The sequence below is a fragment of the Cyprinus carpio genome, chromosome A18, assembly GCF_018340385.1.
Source record: "Cyprinus carpio isolate SPL01 chromosome A18, ASM1834038v1, whole genome shotgun sequence".
In the NCBI taxonomy this organism is placed as follows: Eukaryota; Metazoa; Chordata; class Actinopteri; order Cypriniformes; family Cyprinidae; genus Cyprinus; species Cyprinus carpio.
The window spans coordinates 8,964,169-8,983,573 of record NC_056589.1 but is presented as its reverse complement, the minus strand read 5'-3'; the positions used below and the strand labels follow the sequence as shown (position 1 = coordinate 8,983,573).

The window sequence follows — 19,405 nt, the reverse complement described above, 5'->3', positions numbered from 1 at the left end:
AAAAAAAAAAAAAAAAAGATTTGCAGAATTCAGCACGTCAAAATATAGTGGAAAACCATTATAATATAAGTTTTACAGAGCTTCTCGGAGGTACAGAGGAATACTCACAACGGAATACCCACAACAGAAAACCAAAGTGGATCATACTGAATGGAAAGTACAATGCGAAAGGAAAGCGTCATGACGCAAGCGGAGTGGTTGCGTAGAGGAAGGGGCGTGTTTTTACATTGATAAACCGTGTGCAATAGGGTGGAGCGACGGAGCTTCTCATGAGGTTTGACTGCTGTTTGCGCAACTGTCGGTGGAGAGCGCAGTCTGACATCGCTGGGAGGGTGAGCTGCCTTATTATTTTCACTTTTATAGCGAGAAATGCTACATTACATTATAAAATACCTTTAGAATTCAGACCTTTTATTTTTATTTTTTTAGATAAAACCGTATATTTAAACCCCGTTCTGTTGGCTCGCTTCTTTGTGTTCTCACGCGCAATGGCGCAGCCGGCTTTGTGTTTCACAATGTTTCGTGCGCTGTCTTTCATTTCTCAATGCTGTGTTTTGATCAGATTGAGCTCATTCAGATGGATTCTATGTTAATACTAGCGGCTTAAGTGACGTAAGCAGGTTTACGGTGGACATGGTTGAATCTGAATGTATTTATTTTTTTATTTTTTTTCATGTAAGGCCTGAACAGCCGCTGACATCACAGCCGTTATGATTCATTTACCATTTATGAACTGATCTGCGTTCTGTTAATAGATATACATAGATATATGAAGTGACAATAACTACAGTAACTATAATATTCTTGTGAAAATTGTGTTTACCATTGTAATTTTTTACCTTTTAACGGTAGTTGACAAATAACATGGCAAAAAATGTAAAATAATAACTAATTATTAAATACTAAATATTAAATTAAATTATTTAAATACTAAATATTAATGAATATTTTAGATGTCATTTCATATAATAATTTCTATAAGTACTGTAGAGTGACAAGTTAATGTTAAACATTCACATATTCCTTAGTCTCTCAACTAATATAGGCTGCATTAATGAGAATTGAAGGAGGATTGGATAAAGGTTGTTTCAAATGATAGTAGATTTACATTCATGCATTTAGCAGACACTTTTATCCAAAGCGACTTACAGTGCATTTTAGGCTAACACTTTTTACCTAATATGTGTTCCCTGGGAATCGAACCCACAACCTTTTGCGCTGCTAACGCAATGCTCTACCACTGAGCCACAGGAAGTAGATGAATTATAGGTCACACTGCAAGACATTGCCATCCATAAATGCAACGTTTGATGTTCGTGTCCATGTGGTGGACATCTGATAAACAATTTTTTTTTATATATATAAACCTTTTTTAATATGTTATGACCCTGACTTTTTATTTTATTTACATTTTTTTTAAATTATTTTTAACTGAAAATGTCCTGTTGGTTGAGGGAACAGACTTTGTTGCTGGCAGAAGATTACATCAGCTTCTGCAGTGGGATCCAACAGACGCCTCCCAGCGAGTCAGCAGAGGCCATGAGATACCTGGCCAAAGAGATGGAGCAGCAGTACAGAACCAAATTCAGATCCCTCACCCAGGAGTTCCTGGACACCTGCGGATCAGATCCCTGCAAGTGTCTGCAGAGCGTCATGAGGGAAATGGTGGGAGATGGGAAACTGAACTGGGGGAGGGTGGTCTCCATCTTTACTTTCACTGGAGTGCTGGCCAGTGAGCTACTGTCCAGGGAAGAGAATTCCGACTGCTCCCGGAGATTGGCCGAGACCATTGCTGACTACCTTGGAGGGGAAAAACAGGATTGGCTGGTGGAAAACGGAGGCTGGGTAAGCATTAGCAGTGTAGACTGGGACAGAGATCTTTATGTTGGAAAATTATGGTTTTAAAGCCATTATATTTTGGTTTGTGCAGCAGAGCCTTGACGTGTAGATAGTAGGAGGATCTTGTATAATTGTCAAGTTTCAACTTAGGCATTTAGCAAGGTTTTTTTTTTTTCTAAATCAGTTCTGCTTCATGTGAAACTGCGTAGGTGCTCAAAGGGCATTGTGTTTGATCTTTCATGTGTGCTCTCATAAACCCAGCCTGTTTTGTACAGTGTTTGATACCACAATCTCTTTGAGTCTTCAATGTGCACATTTTAAACTGTAATTGGAAGGTACTGCAGTGATATGCCGGTCTAGTTTTAGGAGTAGTGCAGCGTATGCCTTGTGGCTGCCCTGTTTTTGTCAATTAGAGACTGACACAAGCCAAAGAATCCTGAGAATGCTTGTGGGGAAGCAGAACTGCTCTTTAAAACACTTTTAAACAGGCTCTCAAATGTCTCACCGAGGGCTTTTTCTGCGTGGGCGTCCAGTTCTTTAGACTCCCAGGCAGTGACATATGAAAGCAATACTTGTTTCAACTCTAATAACATCAATAACACCAGGAGATGTTGTTTACTGATGAAGACTGAAATATGCTGTAATTAAACATATGATTCAGAGGAACCAGTTAGTCAACACAGTCAAATACAAATGATTTACACTTAACTCCCACAGAAATGCTTCTGTTTAAAAAAAAAAGTTAATGTCTTCAAAATCCTCATTTTCACAAACCTACTTATCTTTTCCATAGAGTTATATAGGGACCAAACTGTCAAGCTTTAAAACAGCATTATAAAAGTAGTCTATGCAACTTTTGCTTGTCATATTTCAAAACCGTAGTCATATAAAGTTAATAATGTATAAGAAGTAATGGTCACACTTTATTTTAGAGTTCAATTCTCGCTATTAACAAACCATTAACTATGACTTTTGCCTCAATAAACTATTAATAGTTAGGTAGTTGTTAAGCTTAGGTATTGGGATGTAGAATAAATGCTTTATAAGTACTAATAAACAGCCAATATGTTACTAATAGGCATGCTTATAAGCAACTAGTTAATAGTAAGAATTGGTCCCTATACTAAAGTGTTACCGAACGAATAGTGTTTGGCATCAGACGTGCCATATTTGAACATGCGTGAATGAGAGCTTTGGGAAAGAGGAAGATTGTTAGTAAACAATGACTTAAATTTCAGTCTGTTCCTCACAGAAATCTTTTGTATGACTTCAGAAGACTTGGAAAATCATGCACAAGTCATATGGAGTACATTGTCCACTCTCTTGCACTTTTGTTCTGTGGAAAAGAGTACCTACTGCACTTCTTCTTTTGTGTTTCGTGATGGAAAGTCACACAGATTTGGAACGTCATGAGGGCGAGTAAATAATGACATAAATGATGAACCAGCCTCGAAACCAATTGCATGTTGGTCTAATCTACTCTTTTTAAACATCAGTAGTGAGGTCATAGCGAAGTCTTAAAATTGTAAATCTTGCAACTGCTGGCTTAAGGCAAATGGCAGCTTGTATTTGCATGAATGAAGAGTTTGAGAGGCTTGGTGCGGCCTTTTCTGTCTCTCTTCCCTATTTTCTCTTTCTCTTTTATTTGGCAGCTGTTGAAAGCAGAGCCAAAGGCCACTCAGCCATTTAGTCTATTGTGTTTACCATACATTTGATCTCCATGCTTCACTCAGAGTTTGTGCAGCATATGATTGTGAGCTAGTGCACCTGGACTCACTCTGACCAGTACAGCAGGTGACAGCTGCTCTGCCCGACTTCGTTTGTTCGGGTCCTCAGGCACAAACAGCAGTTATGCCCGCCTGTGCTTTTCTGCCTTCTGCCTCTGAAACTGTCATTTCTACATTTAACCCTTGAAATATCAGTTAGCTTCTGAAACTGGCACACTGTGTCACAGAAAGACCAGAGTAGAGCCCTGAGTAGAGCCCTGGGGTGAACACTGAGGAGTGTTGCAGGCTAGATTCGAACCTGCTCCTTTCACATGAGCACTAAAACTTAATTGGCCAATGACATGGATTATTTTTATTACTTAAAAAACTTACAATATATACACATAAAAAAAAAATATAAAAAAAAAATAATTATCTCTTTTAAGGAGGATGCTTCTTTAAGGCTTATCAGTAAATGATTGGTTAACATCCTTGCATAGGAAAATTATCAACGCCTATTTACAGATGAAGCATTATGAAATTGTTTACTTACAGTTTGCGATGCAGCTGCTGTCAGATCTAATACAGTTAGCTGCTGCTTCTTTCAACAGTAGTTTCTTTGCGAAACTCACCATTACAAAACAATCTGCAGTCAAATGCTCTGAACAAACCTAAAATCCTTAGATGTGATCCACGATGCCATTTAAAAAAAAAATGATCCACTTGTTTCTGATGCTGGGATCCTTCTGAATGCTGTACAGAGAGACAAACAAACAGATTTAATACGACACGTCAAAGTGAGCGTTCCTTTACTCTTCCATTTGTCCTGTTGTCGGGAGTAACTACAGTGCATGGAGTATGTCAGAAACTGAATAGGCAACTCTGCCTCTGTGATTATAAGTTCAATCCAAAAATCCAAAAAAAAAACACACATTATATTGGATAAAACAATTCTAATTATATTTACTATATATGTAGTTAGATAGAACAGCTTATCAAAAATATTCGGAATTTAGAAATAAACCTGGCCAAAGGAATATAGCTGCTAAATAATATTAAAGATGTATGAGAGCAGGGTTATGTAATTCTCTCATATGTTCAGGATGAGTAAGTAGGCTGTGCTATTAGGTAATATCTCTGCACATTGTTGAAATTTTAGCTTCTTTGTGTGATGAGGTTCAAAATACTGCTCTAACTGTGTCATATTGGTGTGGGAAGCAAAATGTGAATCTTATCCTGATCTGTCCTGTCTTTTCTAGGAGGGTTTCTGCAGGTTTTTCCACAAAGCAAAACAGCTGAACCAAGAGTCCTCGATGAAGACAGCACTGTTTGCAGCAGCAGGAGTGGGTTTAGCAGGTCTAACCTTTCTCTTAGTACGTTGATGATTTTAGGTTTCCTCTCACTCTCTCTTTCACACACAACACACCTGCTTTCTGTCATACGGCTAAACAGTTCTGGTCTTCAGTTTTTTTTTGCACATTTTTTTCCATGTCCACGCCTGTAATTACAGCAAACAGTCATTCATGTTGATTGTACACTCTTCACATGGCCTTCAGGAGAAAAGAATGGAATTTCTAATTCTTTGCATATCTAACATGGTGCTTTTTTATTTTATAATTAATGTTTGTCACTTTTCCCTGTATAAATCTTGTTAGTTTAGATAGTATTTACAGTTTGTGAAAACTACATTCAGTTTATTGTTTGTATGTTTCTTTCAGTCTGAAAACAATAGGCCCACCGATCGCAGTTGTGTCAGAAACTATTGTAATACATTAGAGATAAAGTGCATATATTTTGTTATAGGACAGAGCAGTTCTTTTTGTTAGACCACTGTTTTCCTTGACTAGTGGTTTACATATGATCATTTACACCTTTGGGATGTCTCGGTTTCATCCTGGAAGTCATTTGTTTTAAAGGTGCTCGCTTGTTTATTTCAAGCATGCCTGTGATATTCGCCCATTGTAAGTTTACGTTGTAAATGTATTTATTTACTCTTAAGAACAAATTATTACTATTTAGGCAATTCCCAACAATTGACAAAACATTATATTTTTGCATTGTTTTATTTATTAACTTCTTAATAAAAGATTTTTACTGTGAAAACAATTTTGTTATGTATTTAAGATTGTGTGTTGTAAGATGTAAATAAGATCATGTTTGTGTCTGATTTCTTCTCTAATGAATGTACCCACATATTTTGTTGTGTCCTGAAATTTCAGAGCACAATTCATATTGAAACGCAGTTTGCAATTCATTTATTTTACTTTGGTGCATAGACTCAGGTAGTAGTCCACTTATATATGAAGGGTGCATTTAGCGGCTAAATTGGGGCCTTCTGAAACCTAAAATGATAAATGAAGTTAAGATTTTACAAACATGCAACATGTAAGTTTTCTCTTTCTTTGGGGTATTCCAGAAAGCAGGGTTATCTTATTGTCATATAAACCTCAAACTATATATATAGGGATGCTATGCAATGCTAGAGCATTCATGTATATAAGTCATGCTGCATTCATTTAGTTAATGACACCGACAGCGCTAATATGCAAATAAGAGTATTAACCTGGGGCTTGGGAATGTAGAGGGTGAAACGACAAAGTGTAAATACCCAGGAGTAATTGCTACCGCCAGGTAAAGTATGAGAAGTGTAAAACATGAAGCAAGATAACCTAGGATACCATTTACTCGAGGTTTAGAATGACGCATGGTTAACTGTATCAAGTGTGAAAAGCTGTTAGTAGTGTCCCAATTCGAAAGATGCAGCCCTTGAATTGGCACACATCTTGAGAGACCCAGCTGAGGAATCACTATAGAAACAGAAATGGCTGAATATCTCTGAAGTAAACTAACCCTGAAACTCTGGAGCAGGTTATGTTCAGAGCATATGTTTCTTATGGCTAATTGCATACCCTGAAAGTTACCTCAGTTTTTGGAAGCGAAAGAAGAGTTTTATCACCTTACCTATCCATAATCGAATTCCCCCCAGGTCTACACTTGTTTACATTCACTTGTTTACATTGTTTAAAGCTTGCGATCTGAATAATGGTATACCTGAATAGTGACACACACATTTTAAGTTAATTTATCCTTTAAGTTAATTTGTAATTTGTTGTTTATTTTGAGTAATAAGTTAGGTTATTGCGTCAGAAACAAATATATATATATATATATATATATATATATATATATATATATATGTGTGTGTGTGTGTGTGTGTGTGTGTGTGTGTGTGTGTGTGTGTGTGTGTGTGTGTGTGTATATTGAAAGAATGTCCACTTGCATAATGCGTTGGTCAAGCATTCGTGTCTGCCTTTGCATACTTGAGTGTGTTTTGTGCATACTTTGGACTTGGAAAAAAATAAAAATCCCCTCTTAAACACAAACAAATCTATTCCACTGAAGAGAAACTGGATACCATTTCGCTGATTATCATATTTCCAAACATCCAAATATGTTGTGAACCCATCTGTAGCACACAAGCTGACAGAGTCAAATCCTGGGTTTAGCATCTTTAGTATACCAGCTGCAATCATACACAAAATGTTCTGAAAGAGAAGCCAGTGCTGGTAGCAGATGTGAGACAGTCTGGAAGAATGCAGCATTCCAGTGGAAAAAGTTATTTCTCAGCTTGCTTGGGAGTCTTAAAAGATTTCTCAGTTATGTTCGTATCAACTTTACTTAGATGTTTCTCCTACAATTCATTCACATTATACAGCGATAAAATGAATGTGGATGTCAGATGATTTGGTCTTTGGAAGAACCAAACATTTGAAAAGAAATGTTTGAGTTCATACTGAGATCTAAATTGTTTTGAATTGTAGACTTTGATATCTTGGCATGCCTATGGAGAGATGAAACCTATCTTAGATTTCTATTGAAAGAGACTCATGTGAGATTACTTGAGTTCTTGTTCTTCAGAAGGAGCATCTGGGAAACAGGTGACTCACACTCGCTTCCCCTTTTGCTCTCCGTATGATCTCACCACTGTCTATGTAAGGGGAAACATTATTTCATATAGGACTGTTCAACGAATGTTGAGAGCTCATTGTGTGCAAAAAATGTATCTGCCAACAGAGCAACAAACTGACTTCAATCATGCAGTGCCATTGTTACAGTCAAGATTACATGTTTTCTCTGTCTGCTCTTTTAAACCCCTCTGTGTTGGTTTCCAGCACAGCTGACTCAGAGCATTCCAACTCTTCCATTTACCAAATGCTGACATTACAAAATAGAAATGCAGAAACAAATGTTCTCTGCTATGAACAGTTAAAGACTGTTTTACCCAAGACAAAGAGCCTCATTTATAAAATGTTGCATAGAAACTGTCCTACGTGTGATCTAAGATCATTTCTCAAATGTGCATATTTCCAAACACCTGCAGTACTCTGACTCTGCCACAAGGAAATGCATGTACACCTACATAGAACCTGACATACTGTAGCCCTGTAAGCACTCCACGTCAAAAAAAAAACAAAAAAACATTTTTATAAATCTGACCGTTGGCGTGGATTTCAGCATACTCTAAGATCAGATATGTGCATACACTCATTTATAAATGTGGCCCTATAGAGTTGGCTTCCTTTCATTTTATTAATGTGATGGATGTGGCCACGTCGCACAGAAATGGAATGGCAAGAAAAGGAATTGTGTGAACTGCAATGCAAAGGAATCTTTGATCTTAGTCATTTTGCAACAAACATACATTTTAATATATTCAAATTAACTCAAATTTGTGGTATGTGGTATGGAAACATGTTTCTATAAATTCCTCAGATTTTATGTGTACAACCCAGTTCAAATTCAAAAAATACAAAAAAAATAAACAAATCACTTCTAAAATTTCTATTTTGTTAATTTCTAATTACATTCTGCTTGCCCACTCAGTTCAAATTCAGGAATTGTAAAAGGTCTTCTCAATTCATTTCTAAATAAGACACTGTCCTGTCATGTATGATAACTGAATGACTGTCTGTGTCTGTATTTACACAGCTTAACAATATCTCATAGTTTGCATTGATGGACTGAATTTGTCAGTGCTTTGCATGTGCTCTTCCGATTTAGCCTTTATCCTCCGTTCACAGATCTGATGTGGGAACCAGAACAAGGATGTATTTTCTTCATTCACAGCTGGTCTAGACTTTGTCTTTGTCTCTGTTGATTCATGTCTGCATTTGCTTAAAGTTTCATCTAAGCTAATGCACTGATCTTCAACTGGAATCCAAGACAGAACAGTAAATCAATCAATACACTATACACTAAATTAATATAATAACACCATAATAAAATAAAATTACAATACACAAACAACAAAGAAATATTTTTTTTTTTAAGTATGAATATATTTTTGCATAGTCTGCACACGCTTACATCCTCATCATAGCACTTGTCTTTATTCAGTTTCTTTTTCATCTTTTTTAATCATTCTTAAAATCGTAACATAAGTTTTCTCTTTGAAGTCATTCTCCAGATACCTGCATCAAAGTTCTCTTTGAGTTGTGTTGTCTTTGATAGTATTGTAAGTAACTGGTTCTGCAGACATGTTGGTCCTGAAAACATGCTAGTTTCTGTGTACGGTATGAAACACAAAGAGAAGGTGGAATTGCTATTGTTTCCCAGCATTCTGGTTCTATTGGTAATTCAATCCAACACTCACTTCACTCAGGGGAAAGTTATATTGCTCAGAGCATGCAATCGAAGAATACTTAAGAGAAATAAAAACAGACATGAATGAATTTCTCCAAAATAGAATAAGTACAATAAATATGGATAGCAGCTCAGATCACTTGGTATTGGAAGAATTTGAAGAGAAATATTTGAGTTTGCACTGATATAGTGATTGGCAAATCTGAGGATCTGTGTTCATGATTCAGTAGTTAAAAAGGTTTGCTTGCAGTAATAACTCTCAGTTCTCATTTAGTACAGTGCCATAACCACCATAGACATTAAGGGGAGCAAGTTCCCTCCAATAATCAAATATGCCCAAATTGTCAAACTTGATGCTGCTCTGCTGCACTCCATTACACACTACAGCTTTGTTTGTCATTAGGATGATAAATACTTTCAAATTTACATTTTTAGGAAGGTCTGCTTCAGTGATTTAACAGCACTCATCAATGTCACAATGACTGAGATGGCCAGTCAAATCAAAGAAAGTGGGCAATACTGTTGTAAGAAGCCGGATATGAATAGAGTGCTGATTCCCTCAGCAAAAACACAGTAGGATTTTTCCATTGGCTTTGGGATTATTAAAGTAATCTCTGTAACCAGCAAAAGTTTCTGATTCTTACATGCTTTGTTCATTATGATAATATTCACAAATTTGAAGCCTAAATATAATCAGTACAAGTTAAAAGTTAAACATAGTTTAGAAACGAACTACACCATGGTTGAATGACTTCACCGTCACCACTATTAAGTTTCCATCAGTCTTAATTTAGAAAAAATAAAAAAAAATTCCCTGAAATTTAGAATAGTTTGCAAGGGCATGATAAACACAACAAGGTTGTGAAAACGGACCAGTGATTAGATGGGTTTGTCTGTTTGGTGTGATAATGTTTAATTTCCCAGACAGCAGTATAGTCTCGTGTAGCATCCGCATTTTTCAAGACAATGAGAAGCTGTAAAAAAAAAAAAAAAAAAAAAAAACTGCAAGGGAAGAGTAAAATATGAAAATATCTTAAGCTTGTGTTGACCACAGACCTTATTTCAGACATTTAACTAAAAAAAATATATATATAAAAAATTGATGCAAACTACTTTTTTAGTTTTGGCCTGCGAAAATTCTTCATCCTTGCAGCACTTAATGCAATGTGATGCTTCAGTTTTAATAGTGAAAGAGTGCAAAATAAAATAAGTAGCTAAACACTTAATATTTGACAACTGTTACAATAGAAATGTTAAACGACCTACAGTAATATCCAGTTATGCAGACTACTCAGCTTTTACGGGTTTGGAATGACATGGGGGTAAGTGTTCCTGTCGCTTCATAAAACTAGATTGCACGTCTGATGGCAGATGGAGCATTCTGACAATGACTTTCATACCTTTTATGGACCTTGACACTGTTATTTACTTGGCAGGCTATGGGACAGTCACAGGCCTCCCGGTTTTCATCCAAAATATCTTAAATTGTGTTCCGAAGACAAACTGAGCTTTTACGAGTTTGGAACGACATGAGGGTAAGTGATTAATGACAAAATTTTCATTTTGGGGTGGAGTACCCTTTTTAAATTCTAGAGTAGGCTATCATTAATGATAGGCAATGTGATTTGTGTAATTCATAACTTAATATTGCGTGACAAGACACATCCATCGATACATTTTTTGGCATATTATTAAGAGTGTGAATCTTTTGAAATAAAAACATTATTGGCAAAAAGTTCAGGTCGATTGCCTTGCAATAAATTGTAGTGCTGTTACTGTTTCCTTCTTTCCTTAAATCCATTTAAAATGTTTAATTAATTGATTTTTTTTTAAAACAAGAAAATGTTGCCGACAGTTGCAGAGCATCTGAGCTGAATGTGACAGTTTTGGTCTAGCATCATGTGACTCAAAAAGCCAGAGAGCTTTTTCCTGTTACAATTCTGAGAAGTTCTATCAATTAAAGTGCTGAGCTGTATCCTGTTCCTGTGCTGCTTCTGACATCACAGATGTGGCTTGTCTCAACCTTTCCTCAAAGATAAGTCCACACTAACACTTAGAACACATAACACTTAACACTAACAAAAAGTATACCTCAGACTTTGATAAAGGCTTTGAAATAAGAGGTTTTAAAACATAATTAATAATGGTTTTGCTAGTTCTTCCTATGTGATTTTCAGTTGTAAGTGTTAAGGCAACGTGCAGCAGCATGTATATGTGGCTCTCCTCTCTTTAAAGGGTGTTTCATTATAGGACGTCAGGAAAGAACTAGAAGTACTGAAAATGAGCTGGAACAATATGAACTTGGCCTATCCCTGTGATCCTGGGACTTTTTATCATCCAGACAGGCTGGTGGTCTTATCAGCTCTTTTTATGGAACGCTGGGTGGGCCCTTATCCTGACCGACATTCCTGTTGTATTTCTGTGAGAAGAACAATCTTAAAGATCTCCAGTTTGGACTTGTGAGGTCAAGAAGCTGGAGACATGAGAGAGAACAGAAGTCATGTGGACTCAGGGGCAGCATGGGAATCTGTTCTTAGTGGTCAAACTATAAAAGCTTGAGACCATAGTAGGACATTTTCTGAGTAGACTTGGCAGTATTCTTGTTAATGTGCAGCAAAACATCATTAGGACTAAGCATGTTACTAAGCTGTAATAATGTAAGCTGTACTCAACATTTCTTTTACTTCATCTATTATTTTAGATCACCAAGTCTGTTACAATTAATTTCTTGGATCACTTTCTCCACAAAATAAATACAATTTCTCCACAATATTGCATTGAATGTGGCCAAAATAAGGTGCCTTTGAAAGCAAGCTAACCTTTCGGTGTGAAAATGCTGCCTGTGTTTTGGAATAGAGTACTTCTGTTTATTTCATACACCGAGTGATTCATTGGAGGATGGTTAAACATTCATTGACCTCATTCACGTTATTACAAACAACAGATGCTGGATTATCAAATAGGTGGGGGGATGCTGAACTTTCCTTGTTTTTGTAGGTTGGGCTGTTGAGGACACTGATCCTGAGGTTATTAGTGCTGATGCTAAAGTTGAAAGCTGCTCAAATGACCAACACTCTTTCAACTCCAACATAGAATGTCTTGTATCTTCTTAAAATGAATAAAAAAAAAATACATAAAATAAAAAAAATTGAAAACAATACAAGAAGACAAAAAAGAAAGAAAGAGTAATTTACCTACATTACCTTTCAAAAGTTTGGGATCAGTAAGGTCTTTAATGTTCCTCATATGCTTCTCAACGCTGCATTGATTTGTTCAAAAATACAGTAAAAACCTCAATATTGTGAAATATTAAAAGAGAGAGTTGTTGATAATGGCATGGTTGACACTGAGTAGCCTATTGTAGCTAAGAAAATTAAGGACATCAAGCCTTCATTTAGCCCAGTAGCGTCACAAAGTGTTCCTGTTTATGTCTGTTTCATGAAGATGTACATCTAAACATCTGGCCTTCATAATTTGCAGCCCTGTTTATGAAGTTGTTTGTCTTCGGGATTAAAGAGATTATAAAAATGGGGAAATTCCCAGATTTCCATAAAGCCTTCCTTCACAGCATCAGTGAGTGGCTGGAGGTTAAAATCTAGACTATATCAGCAGTTTCTCTAGTGGCTGAAAACCAAAAGCATGTTTTAAGAGAAGTGTAGTCAGCTGTCTTACAGGTAACTGGGGTTACTGGGAGGCAGTCGTCTTTGGTGCTGGGAAAGGGAGGGTCCAGACAGACATCAAACCCTGATATTACAACGAGTCCTGGCAGGACGATCCTTTATGACATCACTTGTGTTCCGCCCACTGAGCTCACTGGGCCAGCTGATCATGTTTTCCAGCTGTGAACAACATAAGAAACTGTAGAAACAACATCTGCAAGAGTGATTCTCAGAATATGTTATAAATGGAACAACCCTCCTCTCACATAACAAATGACATGAGTGAGGAATAAGTCTGGGAATGTAAATAGCCACCAGAAGTAAAAAATTCTGTTGTTTTCTCACAACCAAAACTGTCACTGAACAACTATCTGAATAATTGCAATATTAACACAATAAAAGAACAAAACTTAATTAACTTTGCAATATTGACACTCTTATTGAACTAAACTGAATAAACAATAAATGAAACTGAGCTGAATAATGGCTCTATTAGCATAATAAAAGCATAATATGTAGAATAAGTGAAACCCTTAAAACTTAGCAGTAGTCTATATGAGTCGTGCATTGTATTCTTAGTCTTCTAAAGTCATAGAAATGCTTTGTGTGAGGATAAATTTGCCCAAAATTAAATTTATGTTTATATTTTATTATATGGTTTTTGAGAAAATATTATAAAAATTTTGCCATGTTCTTCACACAAAAATATCATATGACTTCTGAAGACTTCAAATATAGAGAAGTTGAATGGGTAACTTTTACAACACTTTCATGATGCATTTATAGCGCTTTATGTACTTTTTGGAATCTGACAGCCATATTCACTCTCATTATATGGAACAGAGCAGCTGTGAATGATGACGTGATGAATTTTAATTTATGCATGAATTATTCCTTTAAATTTAAGATTTCAAATGAAATGAAGACTGTCACTGCACATTAAAACAATGGAATAGATATTGACGTTATGAAGTAGCTATTTTAAATTTTACATGCAGTTAAACAGATCACAATGTTCAAAGACCAGCCTAAATGTCCACACCCTTACTAATCATACATGTTATAACCTTCAATTATTAATTTGTTTTCAGTTTGGCCATGGGTGTGTAGTGCTGCTAGAATCCAGAATGAGTTCATGTCATGTTTGATTGGGCGTGAAGACAGGTGTTTTCCTATCTGAGGGTTATTTCCATGATGGCCCATTGATGTTAAGAGACGAGCCAGTAGGAGGAGATGAAAATCGTTGGAGGAACTTCTGTATGACTGATGGACGCTTCAGAGAGCAAGATCTGATCTGTCTGATCCTCACAATACAGATGGTATGTAGGCCAACCATGCTTCAGCACGCTCTTTTTCCCTGTGCTACCTTTGTTCATCTCTTTCTCTCTGTTTCTGTTCTATTCATTCTTATATTTCCTCAAGAACATCACTGTGGTATTTGTGATGCATGTGAATTCTGTAACATCAATTGTAGACATATTTTCTAAATCATTTTACTTTTTTTTTTTGCCATGTGTTGCTTTCCACAAAATGAGAACAGCGCCAAAAAAGTTCTTGTCTTGTCATCTCAGAAAATATTTGGATACTTATGAAATATACAGTCACACTATCAAGTGTCATTGGAACATTGAAATATTTCTCAGAACTAATGTCACTTTTCAGAGGTATTTTAGATTACATGTCTGCACCCCAGCAGAGTCAGAGCAGAACTCCTGTTGGACAACATCTCCAGGACGCTACGCTCCAATTCTCAAATAACTGCTATTGTAACTACTTGCTGGTCATTAAACAATCCACGCTCCCAAAGTACTGGTGTCCATACATTTTATTTATTTATATGGAACACCATGAAAACTAAACACAAACAAAGAAAACACAGTTTTACATACAACACCACTAAGGGCATCAAAAACACACAAGGTACAGCTACAGTATGATGGCTTTTGTTCTACCCACTTAAATGATAGAAGTACTTATGTTGTCCAATCTATAAAGACTGTCTGTTCCCCGAAGAGTGAGGTCAAAATATAAACTTAATGCAGGATCTAGAAAAAAATCTGATTGTGATTAAACCAGAAAAATGCTAAATAAATGAACAAAAAAATATTTTTAAAGCTTGGGCTCCTAAACATTAGATCACTCGCCCCCAAAGCAGTTATTGTAAAGAAAATGATCAAAGATAATAGTTTTGATGCTTGACTGAAACCTGGCTCAAACCAAAAGACTATTTTGTTCTAAATAAGTCTTCTCCACCAAGCTACTCTTATAAGCATGAGCCCCGATAGATTGGTTGTGCAACAATGTTGCAACAATATACAGAGATATTCTCAATGTTACTCAGAAAACAGGATACAATTTTAACTCATTTGAAAAACTTCTGCTTAATGTCACACTGTCAGATATGCAGATACTTTTTGCACTGGCTACTCTGTATTCGGTCAGGGCCGTGTGCAGATTTCCTAAAAGAGTTTGCAGATTTCCTCTCAAACCTATTGGTTAATCAAGTTCAAGTTCAAGTTCAACATTTATTTAGCCATTTTAACATTACAGTTGATAGAAATTTGTCTTGGTACTGTATGCTCAGACATACAACTTAATACAACAACACATTTCCAAAACATATACCTCACATATACCCCCCCCCCCCCCCCCCCCCCAGACAACCAATACACGGACATGAACAACAACACATATTACACATTAAGTCTTTTCTGAACCAGTCCACAAGTGCTTGGTGCAAAAGACAAGTTGAGGTTGGGGTAAGTAAAAGTGACTGGTGGGGTGGAAAACATCCAACTAGTTCATGAGCTTAGTTTAATATGAGCATTCTATATCTAGCTGTTGCTTATCCTGACTGGTCGCATTACCGTACCAGGACAGGATGTTGATAAAGCGCTAATTGTCGGAGACTTTAACATGCACGTTGATAATACAAATGATGCATTAGGACTTAATAAACTCTTTTGAAGTCAAGCAAAACATCACTGGACACACTCATCATTTTAATCGTACTCTAGATTTAATTATTTTGCATGGAATTTATCTTACTGATATAGATATCATACCTCAAAGTGATGATGTTACTGACCACTACCTTGTTTTTTTTACCAGTTTAGTAGTAATGACTTTATGATTTTCTTCACTGAAAAAATAGCATTAGAAAGAAAGATTGCAGTGCTTTACAACTATAGGACAGAAAGAGCTAAATAAACTTCACTGCATCTAAACCAACAACATGTTTATTAGATCCTGTACCCACTAAATTAAAGAGTTGAAAGAGTTGTTGAATGAAAGAGTTGTTACCTGTAGCAGAACCGCTTCTCAATATAATAAACTCCTCATTATCTCTAGATCATGTCCAAAAACCCTTCAAGCTGGTGCTTAATAAGCCTCTTATTAAGAAACCACAACTAGATCCTATTTTTTCTGCTCAATTGTGCTCCTTCCTGCAAAAAAATGATATCTATGAAGAATTTCAGTCAGGTTTCAGGCCCCATCAAAGTAAAGAAACTGCACTTGTTAAAATGATAAATGATTTGCTTCTTGTGTCAGACCAAGGCTGCATCTCATTACTAGTTTTACTTGATCTTAGTTTTGTGTTCAACACCATAGATCATGACATACTCACAGATCGATTACAAAAAAAATATGGGTATTAAAGGGCAGGAAGATTGTTTAGATCCTACCTGTCTGACCATTAACACTTTGTTTATTTAAACGGGGAATCCTCTCAATTAATGCCAGTAAAGTATGGAGTGCCACAAGGATCTGTCCTAGGTCCTCTGCTATTTTCAATATACGTTACCCCTTGGTAATATTATTTGAAAATATGGGATTAGTTTCCATTGTTATGCTGATGATACTCAACTATATCTCAACAAGACCAGATGAAACTTCTAAATTATCTAAGCTAACATAATGTGTTAAAAATTGTAAAAGATTGGATGACCAATAATTGTCTCCTATTGAATTCGGATAAGACAGAGATATTACTTATTGGACCAAAAAACAGTACACAGAATCTCTTAGATTATAAATTGCATCTAGACAAATGTGTTACTTTCTCTACAGTCAAAAATCTGGGTGTTATATTACACAGCAATATGTCTTGAAAATCATATTTCACATGCTACAAAAACAGCATTCTTCCATCTTAGAAACATTGCCAAGCTACTGAACATGTTACCTGTTTCTGATGCAGAAAAGCTAGTTCATGCATGCATGGTTAAACTGGACTATTGTAATGCTAGAGTCCTTACTATGTCAAGAAAATATGATCATATTACCTCAATTTTACTATCTCTACACTGGCTACCTATAAATATCCATATCAGTTTCAAAATATTATAAGGACCTAAATGGTTTAGTTCCTGTGTTCCTAACTAGTCATCTATCACGCTGCAATCCATCATGCACCCTAAGGTCGCAAAACTCTGGACTTTTTGTAGGACAGTCCACTAAAGGAGGTAGAGTTTTTTTAAATTTGGCTCCCAAACTCTGGAATAGCCTTCCTGATAATGTTCGGGGTTCAGACACACTCTCTCTGTTTAGATCAAAGACACATCTCTTTAGCCAAGCATTCACATAGTGTATCTCATAATCTTGTACTTCAGTTATATCTTATCAAATGCATATTGTCATTCTTTGCTTGTTTTGAACACATTATCATTTTTTGCTACGTTTGAACAGCAGTTACACAAATTTTTCTCTGTTTGCATCTCGGGCGTCCCGAGGTTACTAGGAATTGCACAAGCTTCAATCTGGATTCAACCCTTACAAAGACCTGAGATGACCGAACACCTGAGAAGAGAAGATGCCAACCCCTCAGAGGACCTCAGATGATGCCAGCCCTGAACCAACATACAAAACTACCAGATTTTGCTATAAGTTTGATCGCAACATATAATCATTGCTGTTAATAGTGGTCACAGTTGGTTTGAAAACATGTCATTAACTAACTGGAAGGGTTGTGTTGTTGTTGTTGTTGTTGTTTTTCTGTACATATCTGCCCAATGGATCACTATGACATAGTCACCACTGATAAGCTACTCCTAAATATAATGTATAAACTTAAATTTTCTGTGAAGCTGCTTTGCAATGATTTGTATTGTGAAAAGCACTATACAAATAAACATGAATTAAATTGAATGAATTTTTGGTCATTTTCCCGCAACACAGTATCATTATAATTCACAACTGTTTTACATTTTACAAACCGGTGGCTAATTCATATAAATTTGTATCCTCAGTAATGTTTTCATGATGGATCTGTTAGGGCTATACCTTTATGCTTACTTTTTCTCTAAAATGGTGTGCTTTGCATTGATTTATTATAGTATAAACTGTATATAAGAAATTGCCATAATGTAAAACAGCTATTTTTCCTCATGAGATTGGATTTGTTCCCCTCAAGTTTACACACGTGTTCACACACGCTTCTGGCACCCTTTCAGTGTCCCGATGACAACTTTGCAGGAAGACAGATCTCCAGGAACAGGATTGGGCACCCCTGCATTAGATGAATGAAACTGAGGAGTGAGGACTACTTGCAATGTCTGTTACATCCCAGAATTCATTGTGTTTTGCTGACATCTTCAGACCAAGCAGTTCCTATTGGCTAAGGGCAGCCTCTGTCATGCTATGGGTTCCTCACTAGAGGGCACAAAACCTTTATTTATAACAAGGCTACTACACAGATGTAAAACTCACTTTGCTTTCACTTGTCTTTGTATGCAGTGATATAATGCTCTTTATCTAGGAAAAACCCAGACTAGTGAACTCAGTGTGTGAATGTGGTATACGGCATAAACCATGTATTTAGACACATACACACAGTATTTAGCATGTACAGGAGCTGTGTGTGTGTGTGTGGTGCGTGATTTGTGTAAGGGTTTCTGTCACTGCCTGTGCCTAAGCTGAGAGCCTCTGTTTTAGACACGTTTAACACTCACTGACTCTGTGGAAGAGCTGTTCCCATGCGTTTGAGAATGCTGATGTACTAAACATAGCTCCTGCCCTTACATGTTTAGGAAAGTGAGACGATTTACTCGTACTGGTAACTGATAGTGAATGAGTGAGAGCATGACACATTTCTATCTGCCAGCTCATACTGATATTAATATTCACACATGGATCAGCACTGCAGGAGCTTTCTTCTGATTAAAATTGAGTACAAAGAATAATCATGATGAAGTACTGGACAGAGGATGTTTTTTTTAAGATATAGTGCCAAACAATATATATCCTGATATATATAATATTTATTGTTACATTATCCTGCTTCTTACATGCCTGCTTACTGTATAATAAATGAATAAACAAATAATAAATGTATATGAAATATAAAGGATATTAAGAAAAAGAAACTAACGCAGCTATGTGGAAAATCTGTCAACATTCAGTTACAGTTTAGTGGTTATTTATATCTGACCACAAAATGCAACTATTGACCAATCACATAATTGAACAAAGGCGAACCTCATCTGACATATAATTCGTTGAGTGAAGTTAGCATACTGAATAATGGAAGCTGTGCTTCCTGTGTGGGGACTTTTCACA

At 36.3% G+C, this 19,405-nt stretch overlaps 1 protein-coding gene across 1 annotated transcript; it reads left to right on the top strand.

The window, feature by feature from the left end:
* Window positions 1-220: 220 nt before the first annotated feature.
* LOC109102357 (anti-apoptotic protein NR13-like) lies at window positions 221-5,648 on the top strand. Its single transcript, XM_042774970.1, has 3 exons — window positions 221-332; window positions 1,435-1,845; window positions 4,805-5,648. Exons 1-3 carry the CDS (start codon window positions 270-272, stop codon window positions 4,925-4,927), a joined length of 597 nt encoding a protein of 198 aa, XP_042630904.1. The 5' UTR covers window positions 221-269; the 3' UTR covers window positions 4,928-5,648.
* The last annotated feature ends 13,757 nt before the right edge of the window (window positions 5,649-19,405 follow it).